This window comes from Hemiscyllium ocellatum, chromosome 4, assembly GCF_020745735.1.
Source record: "Hemiscyllium ocellatum isolate sHemOce1 chromosome 4, sHemOce1.pat.X.cur, whole genome shotgun sequence".
Taxonomy (NCBI): Eukaryota; Metazoa; Chordata; class Chondrichthyes; order Orectolobiformes; family Hemiscylliidae; genus Hemiscyllium; species Hemiscyllium ocellatum.
In genome coordinates, this window is record NC_083404.1 from 31,778,608 (window position 1) to 31,798,811 (window position 20,204).

General features: G+C 38.9%; 1 protein-coding gene across 1 annotated transcript in view; it reads left to right on the forward strand.

Annotated features, from left to right (window-relative positions):
- Positions 1 to 20,204, forward strand: part of fbxl2 (F-box and leucine-rich repeat protein 2) — a 182,195-nt gene that overhangs the window by 158,354 nt on the left and 3,637 nt on the right. The window contains exons 13-14 of the mRNA XM_060824199.1: positions 5,450 to 5,506; positions 19,170 to 19,382. Of these exons, the coding sequence (XP_060680182.1) occupies positions 5,450 to 5,506; positions 19,170 to 19,382 (270 nt within the window). The remainder of the gene's footprint in view (positions 1 to 5,449; positions 5,507 to 19,169; positions 19,383 to 20,204) is intronic.

Sequence of the window (20,204 nt, forward strand, 5' to 3'; positions counted from 1 at the left end):
TAAATTAATTGAATTAATTTTTTTTTGTTTCCTCTGCAATCTGGCACTGACTTGGTCCCAAGGTTGCCAATTTGGAGACGGTATCTGTAATTCTAACACCAACAAATTCTGGGCTCCCTGACTCTTCTGCTTTGATTGTGAGAAGAGCATTGATGTGCCATAACATTCTGCGCTTTATTTGTGGTGGGTCGCCTCAGTCTGTTCTGTCTCACTTATGCTTTGTGCTGTCTTTATTACAAAAGCCAAAAAAAACCTACATATGAATGAAGATTGGCCATTGGCTAGCAGCATGGGCAGGCAACTGGTAGATAGAATTTCATATAACAACGTGTGATGTAATCCATGTTGATGGAGGGGGAAGCAATTTATAGGCTTAATGACTTGGTTATTAAAGATGTGCAGGAACTGAAGAACCTTGGCTTTTATGCCTATTGATCTTCTGAAGATTGAGGGACATGGTGAGATGGGTTAACAAAATATGTAAGATCTTGGACTTTATTGTGTTATGACATGCTGGTGAGCCCTTCTGTTAATTAAACCAAACACCCAGAAAAGCTCGCCTCACCTTGTAATCTGTTAAAATATGAATGACCGAGAACTCCCGAATCCCGAATATTTTAACAAAATCACCTCAGTTTCTTTTTTAACTCTAAAAGTGAGCATTAACAAACAACTCTTCACAACTCTAAGCCTTCCCTTTTCTCTCAGCTACATATTATCTGTCTCCAACTCTACAACATTATGCTGTTCCAATAAGATACTTGTTTAAAATGACATCAACTTAATTTCAAAACAACATAGTGGCTGTCATCTTCGATGTTTTTCTTCTGGCTGAAGATCTTTATAGGTTGTCATCTTTTCTTTTGTGTGTGCTGCCTGTGTGCCAATTGCCCTAAAGGTGCCCTTTTAAGAGTCACTGATCTTTTACTGCGAATGTTTCATATGAAAAGGTACTTTTGATAGAGAGTGTTTCCTAATTTCTTGGATCTGTGTTGATGGCAGTTGCTCTGTAAACAATTTTCAAAATGTCTACATTTTTATATCCTTAACATCGGATCATCTCATTGCCAACGTCAAACCAAAACAATAAATTCAAATGCAATTGGATTTTAGTATCCAAGGACATAACTTAAGCTGGTTAAATTAGAATTGTTGTCAAAACAGCAACCAACTCTGGTATCTATTTCACAGCCTAATGTTACATATTTTCAATTTTCCAGTACACTCTGAGACTGCTATCTTATCATATCACTTGTAAGCTCTCGGTGCAAAACAGTATTCGCTCTCCCTTAAAGATACAGTGCATGCCTTCAATTTAATAACGATTGCATACAATTGCAAGGATGTTATGATAATTCTTCTGACTAGTTATAAAATTGTGAAACTAGAGTATTCCATCCAGTTCTGATCACCACACTTTAGACTCAGTGCGAGACTCCTTGAGAGTGTGAAGAAGAGATTCACCAGAATGGATCTGGAGTTGAAGTGTCAGTTGCAAGGTTACATTGGAAAAGCTGAGGAACTTCTTAGGGCAAAGGAAGTTGGGAGGATATTTGATAGAACTGTATGAAACTATGACTGATTTCAGTAATGTGGATAAAGAGAAGGTACTACTGTTGGCTGAACATACCAGGATTAAAGCATTCAGATTTAAAGATTTGAGTGAATGGGTATATCAGAAGGATCTCTTTAACACAGCAAGTGTAATGTCCAAAAACACTGCCTATGAAGGTGGTGGAAATGGAAATGATGAATCATTACAAATAGAAATTGGATGAGCACTTGAAGGAAATAATTTTGTTGGGATTTGAGAATTTTTCCCAAGGAGAGCTGCTATGGACTCTAGCTGAATGGTCTCCTCCTGTGCCACAAACTATTTTTGTTTCGAAGCCCACCCAGTGTATTAATAGGCAACTAATTGACAAACCTGATCTACCACAGTTGGGTTCATGAAGGTATCATTGGGCTGAAAAGTAGAATAATTTTGTTGCAACAGTCAAGAGTTAAGGAGAACTGAGAGCTACTTGCTGTTTATTGGACAAACTGCTAACTTTGATAAACAGAACCCACTCAAGCTTTTAAGAGATTATTTTTATGGCCTTGAATGCTAGACAAACAAGTTGGATTTTAGAAGAAGACAGCCTCTGGATTTTTAATTTCTGTTTTACCTCCAAGCTGGAAATAGCAAATTCTGCCTCTCCTGAAAAGTGGGAGTGGGAAGAGTACTGTCAATTGCTGTAGAAGTTTGCTGCCTCTCTCAATGAAGTATTTGTGAATAATAAAAGTTGTAAATTTCAGCGTTTCTAACTGTTTCCCAGCTGATTCAATATCTTTAATCTTCTAATCAAATCTGAAAGTCTTCTAACTGAACCCAAGGACCTGGGTCTAACTGATTTTCCACTCAAACCAAGGTGTCTTTCAATACACTGTGCCTGACAGTGAATGGACCTTGTATACAGGAAGTCAAAAGTGCTGAGAAGTTTTCCCGTCTATATTTTGTACTCAAACACATGATCTTAATCACTGATGAAGCAGGTTTGAGGGGCCAGATGATCTACTCCTGCTCCTATTTCTTATGTTCTTATTGCCCTGCAAGGCTTTTTTCTTTGTCACCTACATTTATTCCCATCCATAATAGCGCATCAGAGCTGCGTCATCTGTGTGTTTAGGATAAAGGATGATATACTGTACTTTAATCCTGCATAGTAGCTTAGTAGGTACTGGTTTTCCTACTTACCGTAAGAATCTATTGTTGCCTTTAATAAATGTTTAGAATTTATTGATGAAACCTTGTCTAAGTGATAAAGAGGTAAATTGATCATTTTAGTGATTGTACCCTTATAGGTATAGGCAGTAGAAGACACATGCACTTTTGATATGGCTTTGGAGTAGTGGGATTTAATTTTACAATGCACTTGTCAGAGTCCTAACAGAATTTCCAGGAGGTATTTATAAGATTGTGTTTGAGAAACAATAGTCAAAAATGTGAATTGATAGAAAATGTTTGGTAAGTGGGAAAGGGCAAGTAAGCATAAATAGTATTTTGATGGGAAATGGCAAATGAATTCTCAAATATTGAGAGCTTTTTGAAGTTAATAGACTATAAGTTGGGAAGCACAGTGAGTAGTGCGCATTGGGAGAAGCAAGTTACAAAAAGGCATGAACAGAGTGGGCAAAAGTGCAATCAATGGAAGCGCCCTAGAATAATGAGAGATAATCCACTTTAGGTTGAAGACAAATCATGGTTTTCCAGATAGTTTAAAGGATGGGCAACGGGATTCTGATGCCATGTCTACAAATCCATGAAAGCCAAGTACAGAAAACAATCAAAAAGACTAACAGTGTTGACCTTCATCTTGAATGAATTGAAATACAAAGAGAAAGTTGTGCTTCAGTTGTCTCTGACTCGGAAAACATCCACCTGTAGAAGTGCATACAGTTCTATACTGTGAAATATACTTGAGTTATACCACGCTTATGCCAACTGTGGATGCAGTTCAAATTCATCAAAATGATACATGACCTTAGTGTTTAATTATGAGGGCATATTTTGCAGAAATATGGCTTCTATTCCCTTACAAAAAAAGAGAGGTAACCTAATTGCCCGGATGGGTTAAGCTCCAACAAGACCTTAAGCTGGACATCATCCAGAATAAAGCTGCCCACTTAATTAGCATCACATCCGCAAACGTCCCCTCTCTGCAACGCTGATTCCTTTTGTACCATTTCAAAATACGCTGCAGAAATTCTCCAAGGCTCTTGAGACAGTACATTCTAAACCCAGAACCACTGTTATCTAGAAGGACAAGGACAGCAGATGCATGGGAACACCACCATCTGCAAGTTCCCCTTCAGACCACTTGCCATCCTGACTTGAAATATATCTCTGTGCCTTGTGTATCGCTGGATGAAAATCCTGAAACTCCCTCCATTACTGCATTGTGCACATCCACCAACAGTTCAAGAAGGCAGCTTGCTATCATTTTTTAAAGAACAACTAGGAATGAAGCCAGCAATACTAACATTCATGAGTAAATTAAAAATAATTGGTGTTTTACAGGAAACTCTCCTCTATCAGAGGATCCCAAGAGAAGGAGATGTTACCTTAATATTAGAAGCAGGCGGTTTGAAATCTGAAAACCTTTCGCAAAGAGTAGTAGAAACCTAGAATTATCCATGAAAAGGTTATGATGCTAAGCCAATTTTGATTTTGATACATTTTTAAGGGCACCACATGATTTGGACATTTGAGAACAGATATTTAACCTAATGAATGGTGAGCAAGGCTTGAAGGCAAAATGATCAACTCCCATATTACAGAATAGTTGGACTTTTCAGAATTTTTATCCATGTAATGTAAGAGTTCTCATCTAAGCACAACTGTGTATTTTTACAGCTCAAAATGTTACCTGTTTGCACTTTATAATTACCTATTGATTTTTAAAAAAATATTTCTTCACTGCATGAAATGGACATCTTCAAACTTTAAAAAAGAAAATCTCTTCATATTAGACTGAAATCTCCTTTCTAAAGCTTTGAAATTGTAGCCTGAAAGTAGATGCACCTTCCTAAGTTTCATTCAGCTCAGTTTTAATGCCTCTGAATTTACAGAGGGTGGATCTGATATGCAATGAACTTCCAGACGAAGGAATCAATGCTGGATCAGTTACAATATTTAAAAGACATTTGGACAATTACATGAATATGAAAGGTTTGGAGTGGTATGGGCCAAATGCAAGCAAATGGGGCTAGTTTAGTTTGGTTGGAATGGACGTGTTTGACCGAAGTGCCTCTTTCCACCTGTATGACTCTAAATTTTTCACTTAGAGTCATAGAGATGTACAGCATGGAAACAGACCCTTCGGTCCAATCTGTCCATGCCGACCTGATATCCCAACCCAAATCTAGTCCCACCTGCCAGCACCCGGCCCATATCCCTCCAAACCCTTCCTATACATATACCCATCCAAATGCCTCTTAAATATTGCAATTGTACTGGCCTCGACCACTTCCTCTGGCAGCTCAATCTATACACGTATCACCCTCTGTGTGAAAACCTTGCTCCTTAGGACCCTTTTATATCTTTCCCCTCTCACCCTAAACCTATGTCCTCTAGTTCTGGACTCCCCCACTCCAGGGAAAAGACTTTTAGTCTATTTATCCTATCCGTGCCCCTCATAATTTTGTAAATCTCTATAAGGTCACCCCTCAGCCTCCAACGCTCCAGGCAAAACAGATCCAGCCTGTTCAGCCACTCCCTATAGCTCAAATCCTCCAACCCTAAAAGGAATTATTTTTGGCATGTTGATCTTAAATGTTGAAATTATTTATATTCTATGTTGTCTTTCATGAAGGAGCAACTACTATATGTAAATTGGTTGCAAGAAGACTGGTCTCTCTTTTGTTCCCATTTTGGTATGTTTAATAACTAATATCTCTCTTTCCACAGATCACAGACAACACGTTGATTCAGTTGTCCATTCACTGTCCTAGGTTAGAGGCACTGGTAAGTGGTTAGCTATTGTAGTTAAATCATTTGTCTTTTGTAGTCTAGAAGGAATAAAATTTGTTATCTACTCATTTATATTTTCTATTCCACCCACCCACCCAACCAACCACTTAACATAAGTTTGTCAAGTCTCATGTTGGGTATGAAATTTGTTTGTCTTGCACTTAGTTTCAGAGATCAACAAGTTGAAAATTGGCCTTTATATCTGCTCAACAATGATAAATATTTATGTGCAGCCCAAATAATATTACGTATTCATGGCCCAAATACTATAATAAAGGATTTATATGAACTGTTATCATAGGACTAAGTACGTTAAATTTGTTGACTAGGTTGTCCGTTCCCTGCCAACAGAATATTTATTTTTTGTGAACCTTTTACTGATTGCAGAAATTATCTATTCAGATTAACTAGACAGGCTCAGGACTTGCAATTACAATTAAGTGTAGAAAAATATAAGATTCATACTTGTATAGAAAACACTGATGTACAATGGATTGTTAGTGCGCCTAACAGAAAAACAAAAACTTTTGGTGTAAGGGGTAACTTATCAATGGAAATACCAACTTTCAATTAGTATTCAGTCACTGGAGTTCCTGAAGAAGTCAATCTGGTCCTCAAGGTATTTGACTGCTAACAATTAAAGTACACCTTTTCTTCAAGAGAGAAAATTGTAGAAATGCTCAGCAAAAGCAAACCTAAATTAAGTTTTCCGTTTATTACCTTTCACCTATTCAAGTGCAGTACAATTAAGATTCCATATGCAGGGCTATAGGGGAAAGACAGGAGTAGGACTAGGTGAGTTGCTGTTGCAAAGAGCTGACATGACAAGTGAATTTGCAATATTCCTACCCTAATTTAACAAATGTGCTTTTTACAAATACATTGAGAATAAAAAGAAAATTGAATGAATTGCAAATAAATGTTCACTTTCTTGATTCCCGACCCTTGTCTAGAAGACAGGATTGTACATAAAATTTTGCTTCAACGTACGTACGAAATTCAAGGTACGAGTGCAAAAAGCCCTTGTGTGACCATGTGGTTTTATCGTTCTGCTTTGCTACGCACTTGTTGAACACAAAGCTCATGGGGCCCCACGTGATCTCATTCAGTTCGTCTTTGGCGTGTGCGCTGTGAACAGCCGTCCAAGCATTCTTACGCTATCCGAACAATGGAAAACATTGATTCAGTTCGCGAACTTTTCGGTTCGCGAACCGGGTCCCGGAATGGATTAAGTTCGTAAATCGATGCTCTCCTGTATCTAAATTCTATGGGGAAAGTAGTAGAGTTGGCAGAGTAGCCTTAGTAATTTTATCCTGAAACACTTCAATGACAAAAAAGGATCAAACAAGTACAAACAGTGGACACTGGGTTGAATGAGTAATGGATTCAAAACTGTTGTAGGAGTTTATGCAAAGTTAGATTGTGGAAATTAGAGATTAAATAGCCATTAGCAAAAGCAGAGTCGTTTTATTGAGGGATTTTAACTTCTATGTAAATTGAGGTAAGTAGGTCAGCACGTTTGGGAATAGTAGTGAATTTCTTAAGTGTGTTTGGGGTAATTTTCTAAAACAGAGATATCCTAAAACCAAAAATGGGGAATATAGCATTGAAATTTTTCAGCAATTACTACATTTTGTTAACAAATGATTTCAGTGAACCTTTATCTAATAATGATTTTAAAATATAGTTAACTTCAGCCTACTATTTAAAAGGGAGGTATTTGGAAATGACTACATAGATTTTCAATTTAGATAAGGCTGATTTCAATGTATTGAGACAGAAACTGTTCACAGTGAGGTGGGCAAATCAGCTTAATGACTAATGCAATAAAAAGATCAGCTGGAAGTGATTAAACATAATACGCAGAATTAGTCTAGAATTCTTGAGGACAAGAATTCTATTTGGATGACTGAAGTGGTATAAATGTACTTTATAAATGGCAGGTGACTTGTAGTATTCTGCATGGATTGCTGTTGAGGCCCCATTTATTTATTCATCAAATTTATTAACTGTCTGGATGAAGAGGGAATGCCACACATCCAGATTGAACATGATACAAATATAATGTAGAAGGAAGTATATGTTACAAAGAGAGAAATTAGATGAATGGGAAAGATGATGGCAAATATATTTTGAGTGGGCAAATGTGCAGTCATTCACTTAAGACCTGAAAACAGCCAAAATAGAGGGTCCAGATAAAATTGAGGTTAGAGGGTCCAGATTCATTGATGATTAAGATGCCATGATTTAGTACTGAGAATAGTCAAACTTTCTAATGAAATTCCAGTCTTTGTATCTGGTGGAGAGAATGTATGAGTAGCAGATATGCTTCAATTATACGTTACTCCGATTAGACCATGGAACAGCATAGGTTGACATTTGGTGGAGGATATAATGTCTTGGTTGATAACTGGGCTTCAGGGGTTAAATTATGCAGATAAATTAAACATTAGGATTGTTCCCTGAATGTAGAAGTTATAGAGGGTGTTTTCATCGAACTATTAAGTATAATAGAATTACTTCTGGTTGGGAAGGCTAAAATAGGGGTGAAAATGTGTTGCTGGTTAAAGCACAGCAGGTTAGGCAGCATCCAAGGAACAGGAAATTCGACGTTTCGGGCCAGAGCCCTTCATCAGGATTCCTGATGAAGGGCTCTGGCCCGAAACGTCAAATTTCCTGTTCCTTGGATGCTGCCTAACCTGCTGTGCTTTAACCAGCAACACATTTTCAGCTCTGATCTCCAGCTGATCTGCAGACCTCACTTTTTACTCGAAGGCTAAAATAGGGATGTAACCTAAAAAGGAGAAAGTGAGGTCTGCAGATGCTGGAGTATCAGAGCTGAAAATGTGTTGCTGGAAAAGCGCAGCACGTCAGGCAGCATCCAAGGAATAGGAAATTCGACATTTCGGGCATAAGCCCTTCTTCAGGAATGAGGAAAGTGTGTCCAGCAGGCTAAGATAAAAGGTAGGGAGGAGGGACTTGGGGGAGGGGCGATGGAGATGTGATAGGTGGAAGGAGGTCAAGGTGAGGGTGATAGGCCGGAGCGGGGTGGGGGCGGAGAGGTCAGGAAGAAGGTTGCAGGTTAGGAAGGCGGTGCTGAGTTTGAGTGATTCGACTGAGACAAGGTGGGGGCAGGGGAAATGAGGAAACTGGAGAAATCGGAGTTCATCCTAGAGCACCACATCTCCCGCCTGGGAACCCTCCAACCACAAGGGATGAACTCAGATTTCTCCAGTTTCCTCATTTCCCCTCCCCCCACCTTGTCTCAGTCGAAACCCTCGAACTCAGCACTGCCCTCCTAACCTGCAATCCTCTTCCTGACCTCTCCGCCCCCACCCCCACCCCCACCCCGCTCCGGCCTATCACCCTCACCTTGACCTCCTTCCACCTATCACATCTCCATTGCCCCTCCTCCCTACCTTTTATCTTAGCCTGCTGGACACACTTTCCTCATTCCTGATGAAGGGCTTATGCCCGAAACGTCGAATTTCCTGTTCCTTGGATGCTGCCTGACCTGCTGCGCTTTTCCAGCAACACATTTTCAGCTCTATGTAACCTAAAAAGACAATTAGTGCCAGATTGTTCAGGAGTTAAAATAGGGGAGCATTTCTTACACAAAGAGTGGTAGAAGTTTGAAGTTCTCTTTATTTTCTACCAACAGTGGCCAGACTCAGTTGGCAGTGCTCTCACCTCTTGAGTCAAAGTTCCAGGTTTAAGCCCCACTTAAGGATTTAAACACAAAAGTCAAGACTGCCACTTTGTCTTGAGGGAGTGCTATATTTTGCATGAAGCACTAAACTAAGGCCCTACCTGTCAGATTGAAGTAAAATATCTTAAATATCCATTGCACCTTTTTCTAACAGAATCAGAGATGTTATCCCCAGTGTCATGATCAACATCACACAAAGAGACTGATTATTTGATGCTTGTGGGAGCTTGCTATATTATAAGTGACTACAGTTTAAAAACTTCATAGGCTGTGAAGTGCTTGAGATGACCAGTGGTGGTGAGGTTTTTCATATAAAGGCAAATTTTTGAGTTTGCTTTCATTTGATGGTCTATCAGTTAAGTTTTAAACAGGAGATTAATTGTTGTTGGAAAATATGATAAAGGTGGCTGTGTGGCATTTGGTCATGGATCATCTTAAATGATACAACAGGCCTGATGATATACTACTCTTATCAACATATCCATTGCAGGACAGAATAGAGAGGTTGCTTACAATGGACATTCTGTAGTTTCACAGGATTTGACGATGGATTGATCTGTGGCAAATGGTATTTTAGTAATAAAAAGTCAGAGGAATGAAGACCCATTCAACCCCAATACCAAACCTTTTGATCACCCTATTTGGTATACTAATCTAAATCCAAACTTACCTCCTTTCTGTTCTCTTTTACAAATTATTAATCCACAATTCATTGGGACAAATGTTGACTTCAACTGGTAAATCAGTCTTTTGTGCAGTACCTTTTCAGAGGCATTTCAGAAGTCTTGGAGTCACGTGGTTTCCTTTGTCAAATTGGCCCTCACTGTACCTGTTCTAAAGTCAGTTACTGAGTTTCATTGAATCAATTTTATTTTTTCTGTGGGTAAATGTTTTATTAAGTTCTAGACCACGCAATACCTAGTTTCCCTTTGGTAAGGTTTCCACTATAAAGTAACTCAGATTAATAAATAGCTGGAAGTGTTTTTAGGCAATATATACTTGAATATATCAATTACTTTCAGCTGTACTGTCAATAGTTACATAATAGAAGTCAAAGGAACGAATTAAAATAAAGCCGAGCCTTTGTGTAGCCTTTAAATTATCAATTGTGATTGAACTCTGTAAAGGAGTGAGAAAAAAGCAGGAAAAGTTTAATTTGGCTTGTACTTTCAGACCACATTCCAAAATGTCTCTGACAAAATGTCTAATATGGAAAGTTTTCAGTTTAATTATAGGCAATTAAATTATTTGACTGAAATGTTCATAATGTAAAATGAATTGTGTCAGAAGAAATGTGATTAAGATGTATATTTTTCAGTTTGTTTTACTTTAAAAATATGATTAGTGGATGTTCTTCATTGAAGAAAACCGTACCTTTTGGCTTTGTTGTGACCGCTACCTCTGATTCTCTCAATTTTTATCATTTATATGAAAAATGGCATAATCTACAAAGCTTCTCAGGACAATTTGCAAAAATTGCTAATATAAAGAGAAAACAACATTAATGTTGTATGAGAAGAGTTTGCTGATTGATTGGCAAGTGGACTCTGGTAGAGGCATTTCCATCAAGAATATACCAGTTAATGATGAATGACAGCTGCCAAACTTTACATAAATTTTAAACCATGCACATTGACTCTAGTCAAGTCATTGCCCTGAAAAATAAACTAGAGAATGGCTGTCAACTGTTGTATTGAGTTGAGTTCCTGACTGCAAAGAACAAGTCACTATTAATACACGTAGCTTCCAGTGTATATAAATGTACATGTTGGGATTCCTGCTGTTCCACATGCTGTACGATTGATCTAATTGGCAAGCTCGTAAATAAGCCCAAGTCATTTGTTTACAATGCAAGCTTGATTATGAAATAGGGTGCAGCAAAGCCATTATCTGGCATAGTAGCTCGCCTGATCAGATCATTGATCCTTGTATGTAAGCAACTCGTGAGCAGGTTATGATTTTGAGGTAGTAATGGTAGTTAATCTATCAATTGTTCACCCTTTGTGTGAAGATTTGTGGTTCAGGTTCTGTTTCAGGTTGTAAATTTGCTCGCTGAGCTGGAAGATTTGTTCTTAGAAGTTTCAGCACCATGCTAGGTAGCACCATCAGTGAGCTTCCGTTGAAGCGTTGGTGTTCTGTCCTGCTTTCTATCTAACACCAAGCAACAGATGGTGATGGACCTGACTCCACAGCTAGAAAACTCCACAAGATAGGTGAAATTAACAAAACAGACCTCCAAAGAATGAAATCTGAAGAATCCAACTTAGCCCATCTCTATGGTTTACCAAAGGCACACAAACCAGGGGCACCACGCCAACCCAAAGTCTCACTTCTTGGTACACCGACATACAGACTAGCAAAGGAACTTTCATGCAAACTGAAATATCTAGTAGAAGACTCACGCCACTCTATCCACTCCACCCAAAAATTCCTGAACATCATCAAGGACATCAAGGTAGAGGTCAACGAGGTCATGGTATCCGTCAATATTATGGTCCTATTCACATTAATAAACATCACTCTGGTCAAAGAAACACTGGTTACATTACTAGATGAACTAAGGACACAAACACCAGACAACACCAACCCCATCAGCAAGGGCAGTAAACTCAAACTAGTAGACCTGTGCCTCTCAACACACTTCACCTTCAACAACATGACCTACAAACAAATCAATGGGATACCTATGGGATCACCAATATCAGGATTCTTGGCAGAAGCAGTTATGCAGAGGTTGGAACGAGCAGCCCTTCCCATGAGCAAGTCAAAGTTTTGGATCCACTATGTAGATGACACTTTCGTCATCACGAAACACAACAAATTACAAGAAACTCGCCAACACATAAACAACATTCTTACTGGTGGAAAGTTCATCAAAGAGGAAGAGAACAACAACAGACTCTCCTTCCGAGATGTCAGTCAAACAAAAAGCTCATGGAGAGCTGCAGACCAGCGTCTATAGGAAATAGACACACAGAGATCAGATACTCAACTACAGGAGCAATCATCCCAACACACACAAACAGAACTGCATCAGGATATATTTACACAAGCTACAACACACTGCAACACCCAGGAACTATGAGATGCTGAAGAAAAACAATTGGTCATGCTAAATTGCCCATAGTGTTAGGTGCATTAGTTAGGGGTGTATAGGGTAGGGGAATGGGTCTGGGTGGACTTGTGCAACGGGAATACTGTAGGGAATCTAATCTAATCTAATCTTATCTAATCATTACCTTGTTAAAGGAGCAGCATTGTCAATGGTATAGGAATTTCAAGTTGGAGATCACTGTACAAACAGTCATTTATATTACTGATTGTGTTATAAATTACATGTATAAAGGATCTAAAGGTATGGTTACTAAGTTTGCTGATAACAATGATGTCTTCCTTCAGTGTCAATAGATCAAAATCCTGGAACTTACTCTCTGACAGCATTGTGACCTGCACCAAACGGACTGCAGCAATTCAAGAAGGCAGTTTACCACCAATTTCTTGGACATCTAGGGCCATAAATTGGGCAATAAATGCTGGCCCAGCCAGATAAGCCCAAATGAAAGAATTAACTAATTAAGAAGAAAATAGCAAAATTAGTTGTGAAGAGGTCGTAAGAAGGCTTTAGAAGAGCATGGATTTAAGTGAATAGCCAAAGATTTGACAAATGAAATATAATGTGGGAAATTGAGAAATCTTCCATTTTGGCAAGAAGAATAAAGAGGACTATTATCTAAATGGTCAGAGATTGCAAAGCCTCTGAGATAGAGGGATTTGGGTGTCCTTGTGCACAAAGCACACCAGATTAGTTTGCAAGCAGAACAAGTAATTGAAAATTCATGGAATGTTATTGATTATTGTGAAGGGAATTGAATGCAAAAGGTGGAGGTGGTTATACTTCAGCTATAGAAAGCACTGATGAGACTACGTACTGAAAATCTACGTACAGTATTCATCACCTTATTTAAGAAAGGATGTTAATGCCTTGGAAACAAACCAGAGAAAATTTACTAAACTAATACTTGGAATAGTTGGGTTGTCTTATGAGGAAAAATTGGACAAGCTAGGCTTGTATCCACTGGAGTTTGTAAGAATATAGAATTGCAGAGATGTACAGCACGGAAACAGACCCTTTGGACCAACTCGTCCATGCTGACCAGATATCCTAAATTAATCTTGTCCCATTTGCCAGTATTTGGCCTATATCCCTCTAAGCCCTTCCTATTCAAATACCCATCCAAATGCTTTCTAAATGTTGTAATTGTACCAGCTTCCACCATTTCTTCTGGCAGTTCATTCCATACACACACCATCCTCTGAGTGAAAAAGTTGCTCCTTAGGTGTTTTCTATATCTTTCCCCTCTCACCCTAAACCATATGCCCTCTAGTTCTGGACTCTCCCAACCCAGCGAAATTACTTTGTTTATTTACCCTATCCATGCCTCTCATGATTTTATAAGCCTCTATAAAGTCACATCTCAGCCTCCGACACTCTAGGGAAATCAACCACAGAATATTCAGCCTCTCCGTATAGCTCAAACCCTCCAACGCTGGCAACGTCCTTGTATATCATTTCTGAACCCTTTCAGGTCTCAGGGAGACAAGAATTGCACATTGTTCTAAAAGTGGCCTTACCAATGTCCTTTATAACCGCAACATGACCTCCCAATTCTTACACTCAATGCTTTGACCAATGATTTGGCATACCAAATACCACCTTCACTGTCCTATTTACCAGAGACTCCACTTTGAAGGAGCTATGAACTTGCATGCCAAGATCTCTTTGTTCGCCAACATTCCCCAGGGTCTTACCATTAAATGTACAAGTCCTGCCCTGATTTGCCTTTCCAAATTGCAGTATCTCACATTTATTGAAATTAAACTCCATCTGCCACTCCTCAGCCTATTGGCCCATCTGATCAAGATCCCATTGTACTCTGAGGTAACCTCCACTGTCCACTGCAACTCCAATGTTACTAACTTACTAACTATATCTCTTATGCTCACATCCAAATCGTTTATATAACTGATGAAAAGCAGTGGACCCAGCAACAATCCTTGTGGCACATCGCTGGTCACAGGCCTCCTGTCTGAAAAGCAATCCTCCACTACCACCGTCTGATTTCTATCTTCAAGCCAGTTCTGCATCAAAATAGCTAGTTCTCCCTATATTCCATATGATCTAACCTTGCTAACCAGTCTACCACGAGGCACCTCTTCGTACACCTTATTTGAGTTAGCAATTTTTGAGAAGATTGGTAGCTCAGGTTGATAAGTATATAAGTTAGCCTGCTGAACTGTAAGATTTTTTTCCATATAGATTGCATCCGCTGCTGTCCCCTCATCAATCCGCTTCATTACTTCTTCAAAAAACTCAATCAAATTAGTGAGACATAATTTCCCATGCATAAACCCTGATGTAGCTTAAGAAGAACCTGAGGTATCTTGATAGGGTGGATGTGGAAAGGAGGTTTGCCCTTGTGGAAGAATCTGGTCCTAGGATGTCACAGTTTAAAAATAAGAGATTGCTCGTTCAAAACAGCTGAGGAGAACATTTTTTTCTCACTCACTTAGTCGTGAGCAGTTAAAACTCTTCCTGAAAAGGCAGTGGAAGCAGAGTCTTGAAATATTTTTCAGACTGAGGCAGATTATTGAAAGGCATGTGGGCAAAAGGTTATTGCGATATGGGCTATGAAATTGTCATCAGATCGGCTATGAAATTGTCATCAGATCAGCCATGATCTTATTAAGTAAGCTTGATGTACTGAGTGGCCTCCTCTTCCTCCTCCCATATTGGTGTGTGCGGAGGTGTCTCCTCTGGACTGACTGCTGGCTTTAACTGATGTTCACCTTGAAGAGTCAAATTCTGTTGGATCAGATTTGGATCTTGAAATAATTTTCATGGAAACGGTTCCTTGAGTCGTCTTGGAACCAATGAATTTCCGTGGTGATGCAAAGAATAATTGATTTATTGTTGTCACATGTACCGAGATAGTGAAAGGGGCTGCTTCCCATACTACACAGGCAGATTGTACCATACAAAGTGCATCACGAGAGCAGAGCAGGCTGCAGAATAGTGTTACAGGTCCAGAGAGATCTGAACTAATGTCCAAAAGTTCCTTTCAAAAGTCTAATCATGGGGAAGAAGCTATTTTTTGTGTATACAAAGCTATTTAAGTGTATGCAACCTTTTATATCTTCTGCCTGACAGAATAGGGTAGAAGAGAGTTTAACTGTGGTAGGAGAGTCTTTGATTATGTTGGTTGCTTTCCTGAGGCAGCAGAAAGTATACATGGAATCAATGGATGTAAGGCTGGTTTGCATGATGGACTGGGCTGTTTATGACTGTAGTTTCTTGCGGTCTTGGGAAGACCAATTGCTAAACAAGCCCATGATGCATTGAGATAGAGGAGTGTATGATAGCCAGATTTCAAAATCGTTGAGATCTGAGAAACTAGTGTTAATTTGATGCAAAGGTTAAAGACTGGCAGAATGATGTAAAAACGCCTTTAGCAAATCAGGTTATTATAACAGATTTTGAGCCGCAATGATGGAATAAGTAAATTCCATAATACCCAAGGAACAGTACTTTCAGATCTGATGTAAATACAGGTTGTTTTGCTATGACACGTATTTCGTTAATGTGAATTTGCTGTAATGTGATTGATGAATTGGGGGTACTGTGTCTCAAGTGCAAACTTTTAAAGCATATATAGGTTGTAATGCAATTCCTTTCCTTTAATTTAAATAGCGCTGATATTGTGTGATTTTCTTATAACAGTGGGTGTACGAGAACTACCATGTTACAGCAGAACAGACTATCATTTTGATTGACCCCATTAGTGGAGATGCAGGGATGAAAGCAAAGTACTGCAACTACTGGAATTTATTTTTGAGTGCTGGAGAAACTCAGCAAGTCTGGCAGCATTCTGTCGAGATAAAAGAGTTAATGTTTCAGGTCTGTTATGAGTCTTTGGAACTCTGGAGATGTGAACTCCAAAGGAGCAGAGAGGCAGAGGCTGAATCCTGATGCATTTTGAGGAAGGGTTTGAAAATAATGAATCATCTTAAAAAAAATGATATTGACATTTAGTTTTCAGTGTTCATTTTTCAACAGTATGAGGCACAGATTGGTTTAAATGTTCTCCCAATTCATTAAGTACAGTAATGAAGATTGATGCAAGGTCAAGGAACATAAAAATGCTACCTCCTTTAGTTTTGATAACACATTGAGATTGCTGAAGAGATTTGCAATTCCATGTAAAATAACTGCAGTAGGCGTATCTTAATTGATTTAGTTTCCAGAGAGATGCCTAGCCTGTTGAGTAAATCTATGAAAAAGGCACATGAAAGTTGACATGGAGCCTATTGAAATTTAGATTTTAAGTGAGTGGATTTGTAATAACATTATTGTATTCCGTTCACAAAGTCTGATGGTTTTTCTAATCAGCATTAGACAAATATTAATGTCAGCAGTCAATGAAAATCAGAAGAAAAAAGCAAATTGTCTAAAGGTTGCATAACTAATTTGATCATTCCCCTTAATATTATTCTTAAAAGAACACTCTGAAAGGAATCATGTGATAATCAATAAAATGTTAGATAAAATTTGAACTGAATTAAACTGCAAGTTTGTAATCACCCTGGCATGGGTAATTTGTGCAGAACAATTCGTTGCAGATGATTGGATGGTGCAGTCACTACCAACTAAATTTTGTCTTCTGTTGTGCAATAGTCCTCCTGCTTTAGAGGTTACTATGGTTAATTCAATTTGTTGTTCTTGACAGCATTACACAGGCAGGTTTTCATCAAGCTGAGGTCTTGCAGCAAGTGTGGAGAGCACTGAAGCATCCTAATAAGAGCAAAGGTTTAAATTTCAAATTTGGTGTATTTGTAAGCAGTTGTAAGGAATGGATATCTAAAATATTATTAATATGATACGAGGGTTTCTGCTTCAGCTGTTCTTTTCAGGCAGTGAATTCCACCTTCTGGGCAAAATGAATTTCCTCTCAGCCCCTCTAGATCTTCTGCCCCTTTCCTTAAATCTATCATTAATTCATCTATCAAGGGAAAGAAGTTCTGCCCAGGGGAAAGAAGTTCTGCCCTGTCTCTGCCCCTCAATTCATCTCAATTATGTTCCTGTGTAATCTCTGCTCCAAGGAAAACAAGATTCAAAGAGTGTGGCACTGGAAAAGCACAGCAGATCAGACTGCATCTGAGGAGCAGGACAGTCAACGCTTTGGGCATAAGCCCTTCATCACGTGTCTGAAACATTGACTCCCCTGCTTCTCAGATGTTGCCTGACCTGCTGTGCTTTTCCAGTGCCACACTTTCTTTCAACTCTACAATCTTTCTTCATAACTACAACTCTCCAACCCAGGCAATATTCTAGTAAATCCCCTGTGCAATCACATCCCTCCTAAAATGTGGATTCAAGAATTGCAGACTGTAGTCTACTTGTGGCCTAATTGACTTCTTATACAGTTCCAGCATAATTTCTCTGCTCTAAAATGTTCTGTCTCAGCTAATAAAGTATCCAATATACCATCTTAACCACTCTATCAATCTGTCCTGCTATTTTAAGGAACTGGAGGACTTGCACACTATGGTCTCTCTGACCCTCTGTGATCCCCAGGGTCCTACCATTCATTATGTATTGCATTGCCTTGTTTGTCCTGCCCAATTTCATCACGTCACACCTATCCAGATTGAATTTGCCACATATCATCTGACCAAACTATCTATATTCTCCTGTAAGTTAAGGATATATTTCTCCCTATTTACCAACCCAACCATTTTCATATCATCTGCACTTGCTGATCAACCTTCTCAGTCATTCAAGTCTAAATTGTGTATATAAACTACCAACTGCAAGGTCTTGTGAAATGACTTCAAACATTTCATTATGTTCAAAGTGCTATATTTATTAAGTTCCATATATTCATGAAGCATTGTATCTTTTTTTATTCATTGGACGAGGGTGTCACAAGCTAGGCCAGCATATATTGCCCATCCTTAATTGCCCAAAGGGCAGTTATGCGTCAACCACATTGCTGTGAGTCTGAGGCCAAACCACCTTCAGACAGCAAGTTCCTTCCCTAAAGGATATAGTGAACCAGATTTTTATTTAAACAATGGGTTCAAGGTCATCATTAGATACAATTGAAAATTGCTATTTGGTTTAAATTTTACCATCTGCCATAGCAGGATTTGGTCCCCAGAACATTTGCTTGAGTCTCTGACTTAATAGTCTAGCGATAATACCACTAGGCAGTTGACTTCCCCTAAGTCTAGTCTTGCAATATTGCATTATTGAAAGGAATTTCCAATGATTTGTTTGAGACTTATTTGTTGCTTCTCAAACTGAGAACCATAAACCTTTGGAAATAAAAACAAACTGCTGGAAATAATCAGATCTGGCTGCATATATGTAGAGAGAATGCTGGGTTAACATTTCACATCTGCAACCTTTTATACAGAATTAGAGAATGTTATGACCCTGTGAAGAAAGGGAGAAAGGACAGAAGCAAAGTCATGTGGAAAGGTGGGGGCAGAAAAAGTATTGACATAGGATGGTTTTGTTTACACCTTTGCCGCCTTTGCTTTCTATTTCCCTCGTATTTGATCATATGCTTTTGCTCCTCTGTCTTCACCAAAGCCCCATACACTCCTTCAGATGAAGACTGATTCATTCATGGCTTTCAAAAGGGAGTTGCATATTTGCAGGAAACAGGAATATGGAACTAACTGTGTAGATCTTGCTGAGAACCTGCATATGGTGCCCTCCTAGCTGTAAACATTACATGATTCCTATGTATTTCTGAAGTAGCCTGTGAAGTGACACCTTTGCCAATTACATACTTTTGCCATCCAAGGAAATAAAAGTTGTTGATATTTCATCAATTCTGTTTTGTAATGTAAATCACATTTTTAGTTATTTTTGTCTTGCAGAGTTTATCTCATTGTGAACTGATTACAGATGATGGTATCCGTCACTTAAGCAACAGTCCCTGTGGCCATGAAAGACTTCAGGTTGTAGAATTGGACAACTGTCCCCTCATCACTGATGTGACACTTGAACACTTGAAGAACTGTCACAACCTGGAGAGAATAGAATTGTATGACTGTCAGCAAGTCACTCGGGCAGGAATCAAAAGAATAAGGGTAAAGGACAATTTTGGTTCAATTTCTTCATTTTTGACTAACAGTGTACCAGATTGAATTTTAGTGCTTGAGAATTGTGGTAAATTGAATACCTGGTGTTATACTGACCACATGGGCCGGGCAAGTCTGATTTAATTGTCTATATGGTCTTTAGCCTGCTTAGCCCAACAAACTTACGTAAATTTGTTTCAGCACTAACTGAATTTGATGTGACAATTGAGTTTCCTACCATCCTTGCCAGTATTATGTTTATTTAGAGCAGCTCAGGGGACATTATTACTGAACAGTAATAGAGTCTGTGTATGGTTACTTCTTGAATAATAATTTTTCTGAAGTCACCATGGACTCTAAACCCTTCATATTCATAAATCCATCCAGATGCCTTTTAAATGTTGCAACTGTACCAGCACTTCCTCTGGCAGCTCATTCCATATATGCACCCCCCTCTGCGTGAAAAATTTGCCCTTAGGTCCCTTTTATATTTTTCTGCCGCCCCATCCAAACCGATGCCCTTTAGTTCTGGACACCCCACCCCAGGGAAAAAGACTTTGTCTATTTATTCCTATGCATTGCCCCTCATGATTTTATAAAACTCTGAGGTCACCCCTCAGCCTTTGATGCTCCCAGTGCCACATATTTAATACTATTAACTGCAATGGAATTGAACATTAAGCATTGTGACCAACCCAACAGTGCCTGCAGTGAATTTCTAGTCCCTTACGTCTAGAAAATAAGGGACAGTGTGATGTGTCGAGAAACCGACCGAACAAAGATTGACTGGTTTCAACTTAAAACCACTTCTTGTTGATTTTCTGTTACGTA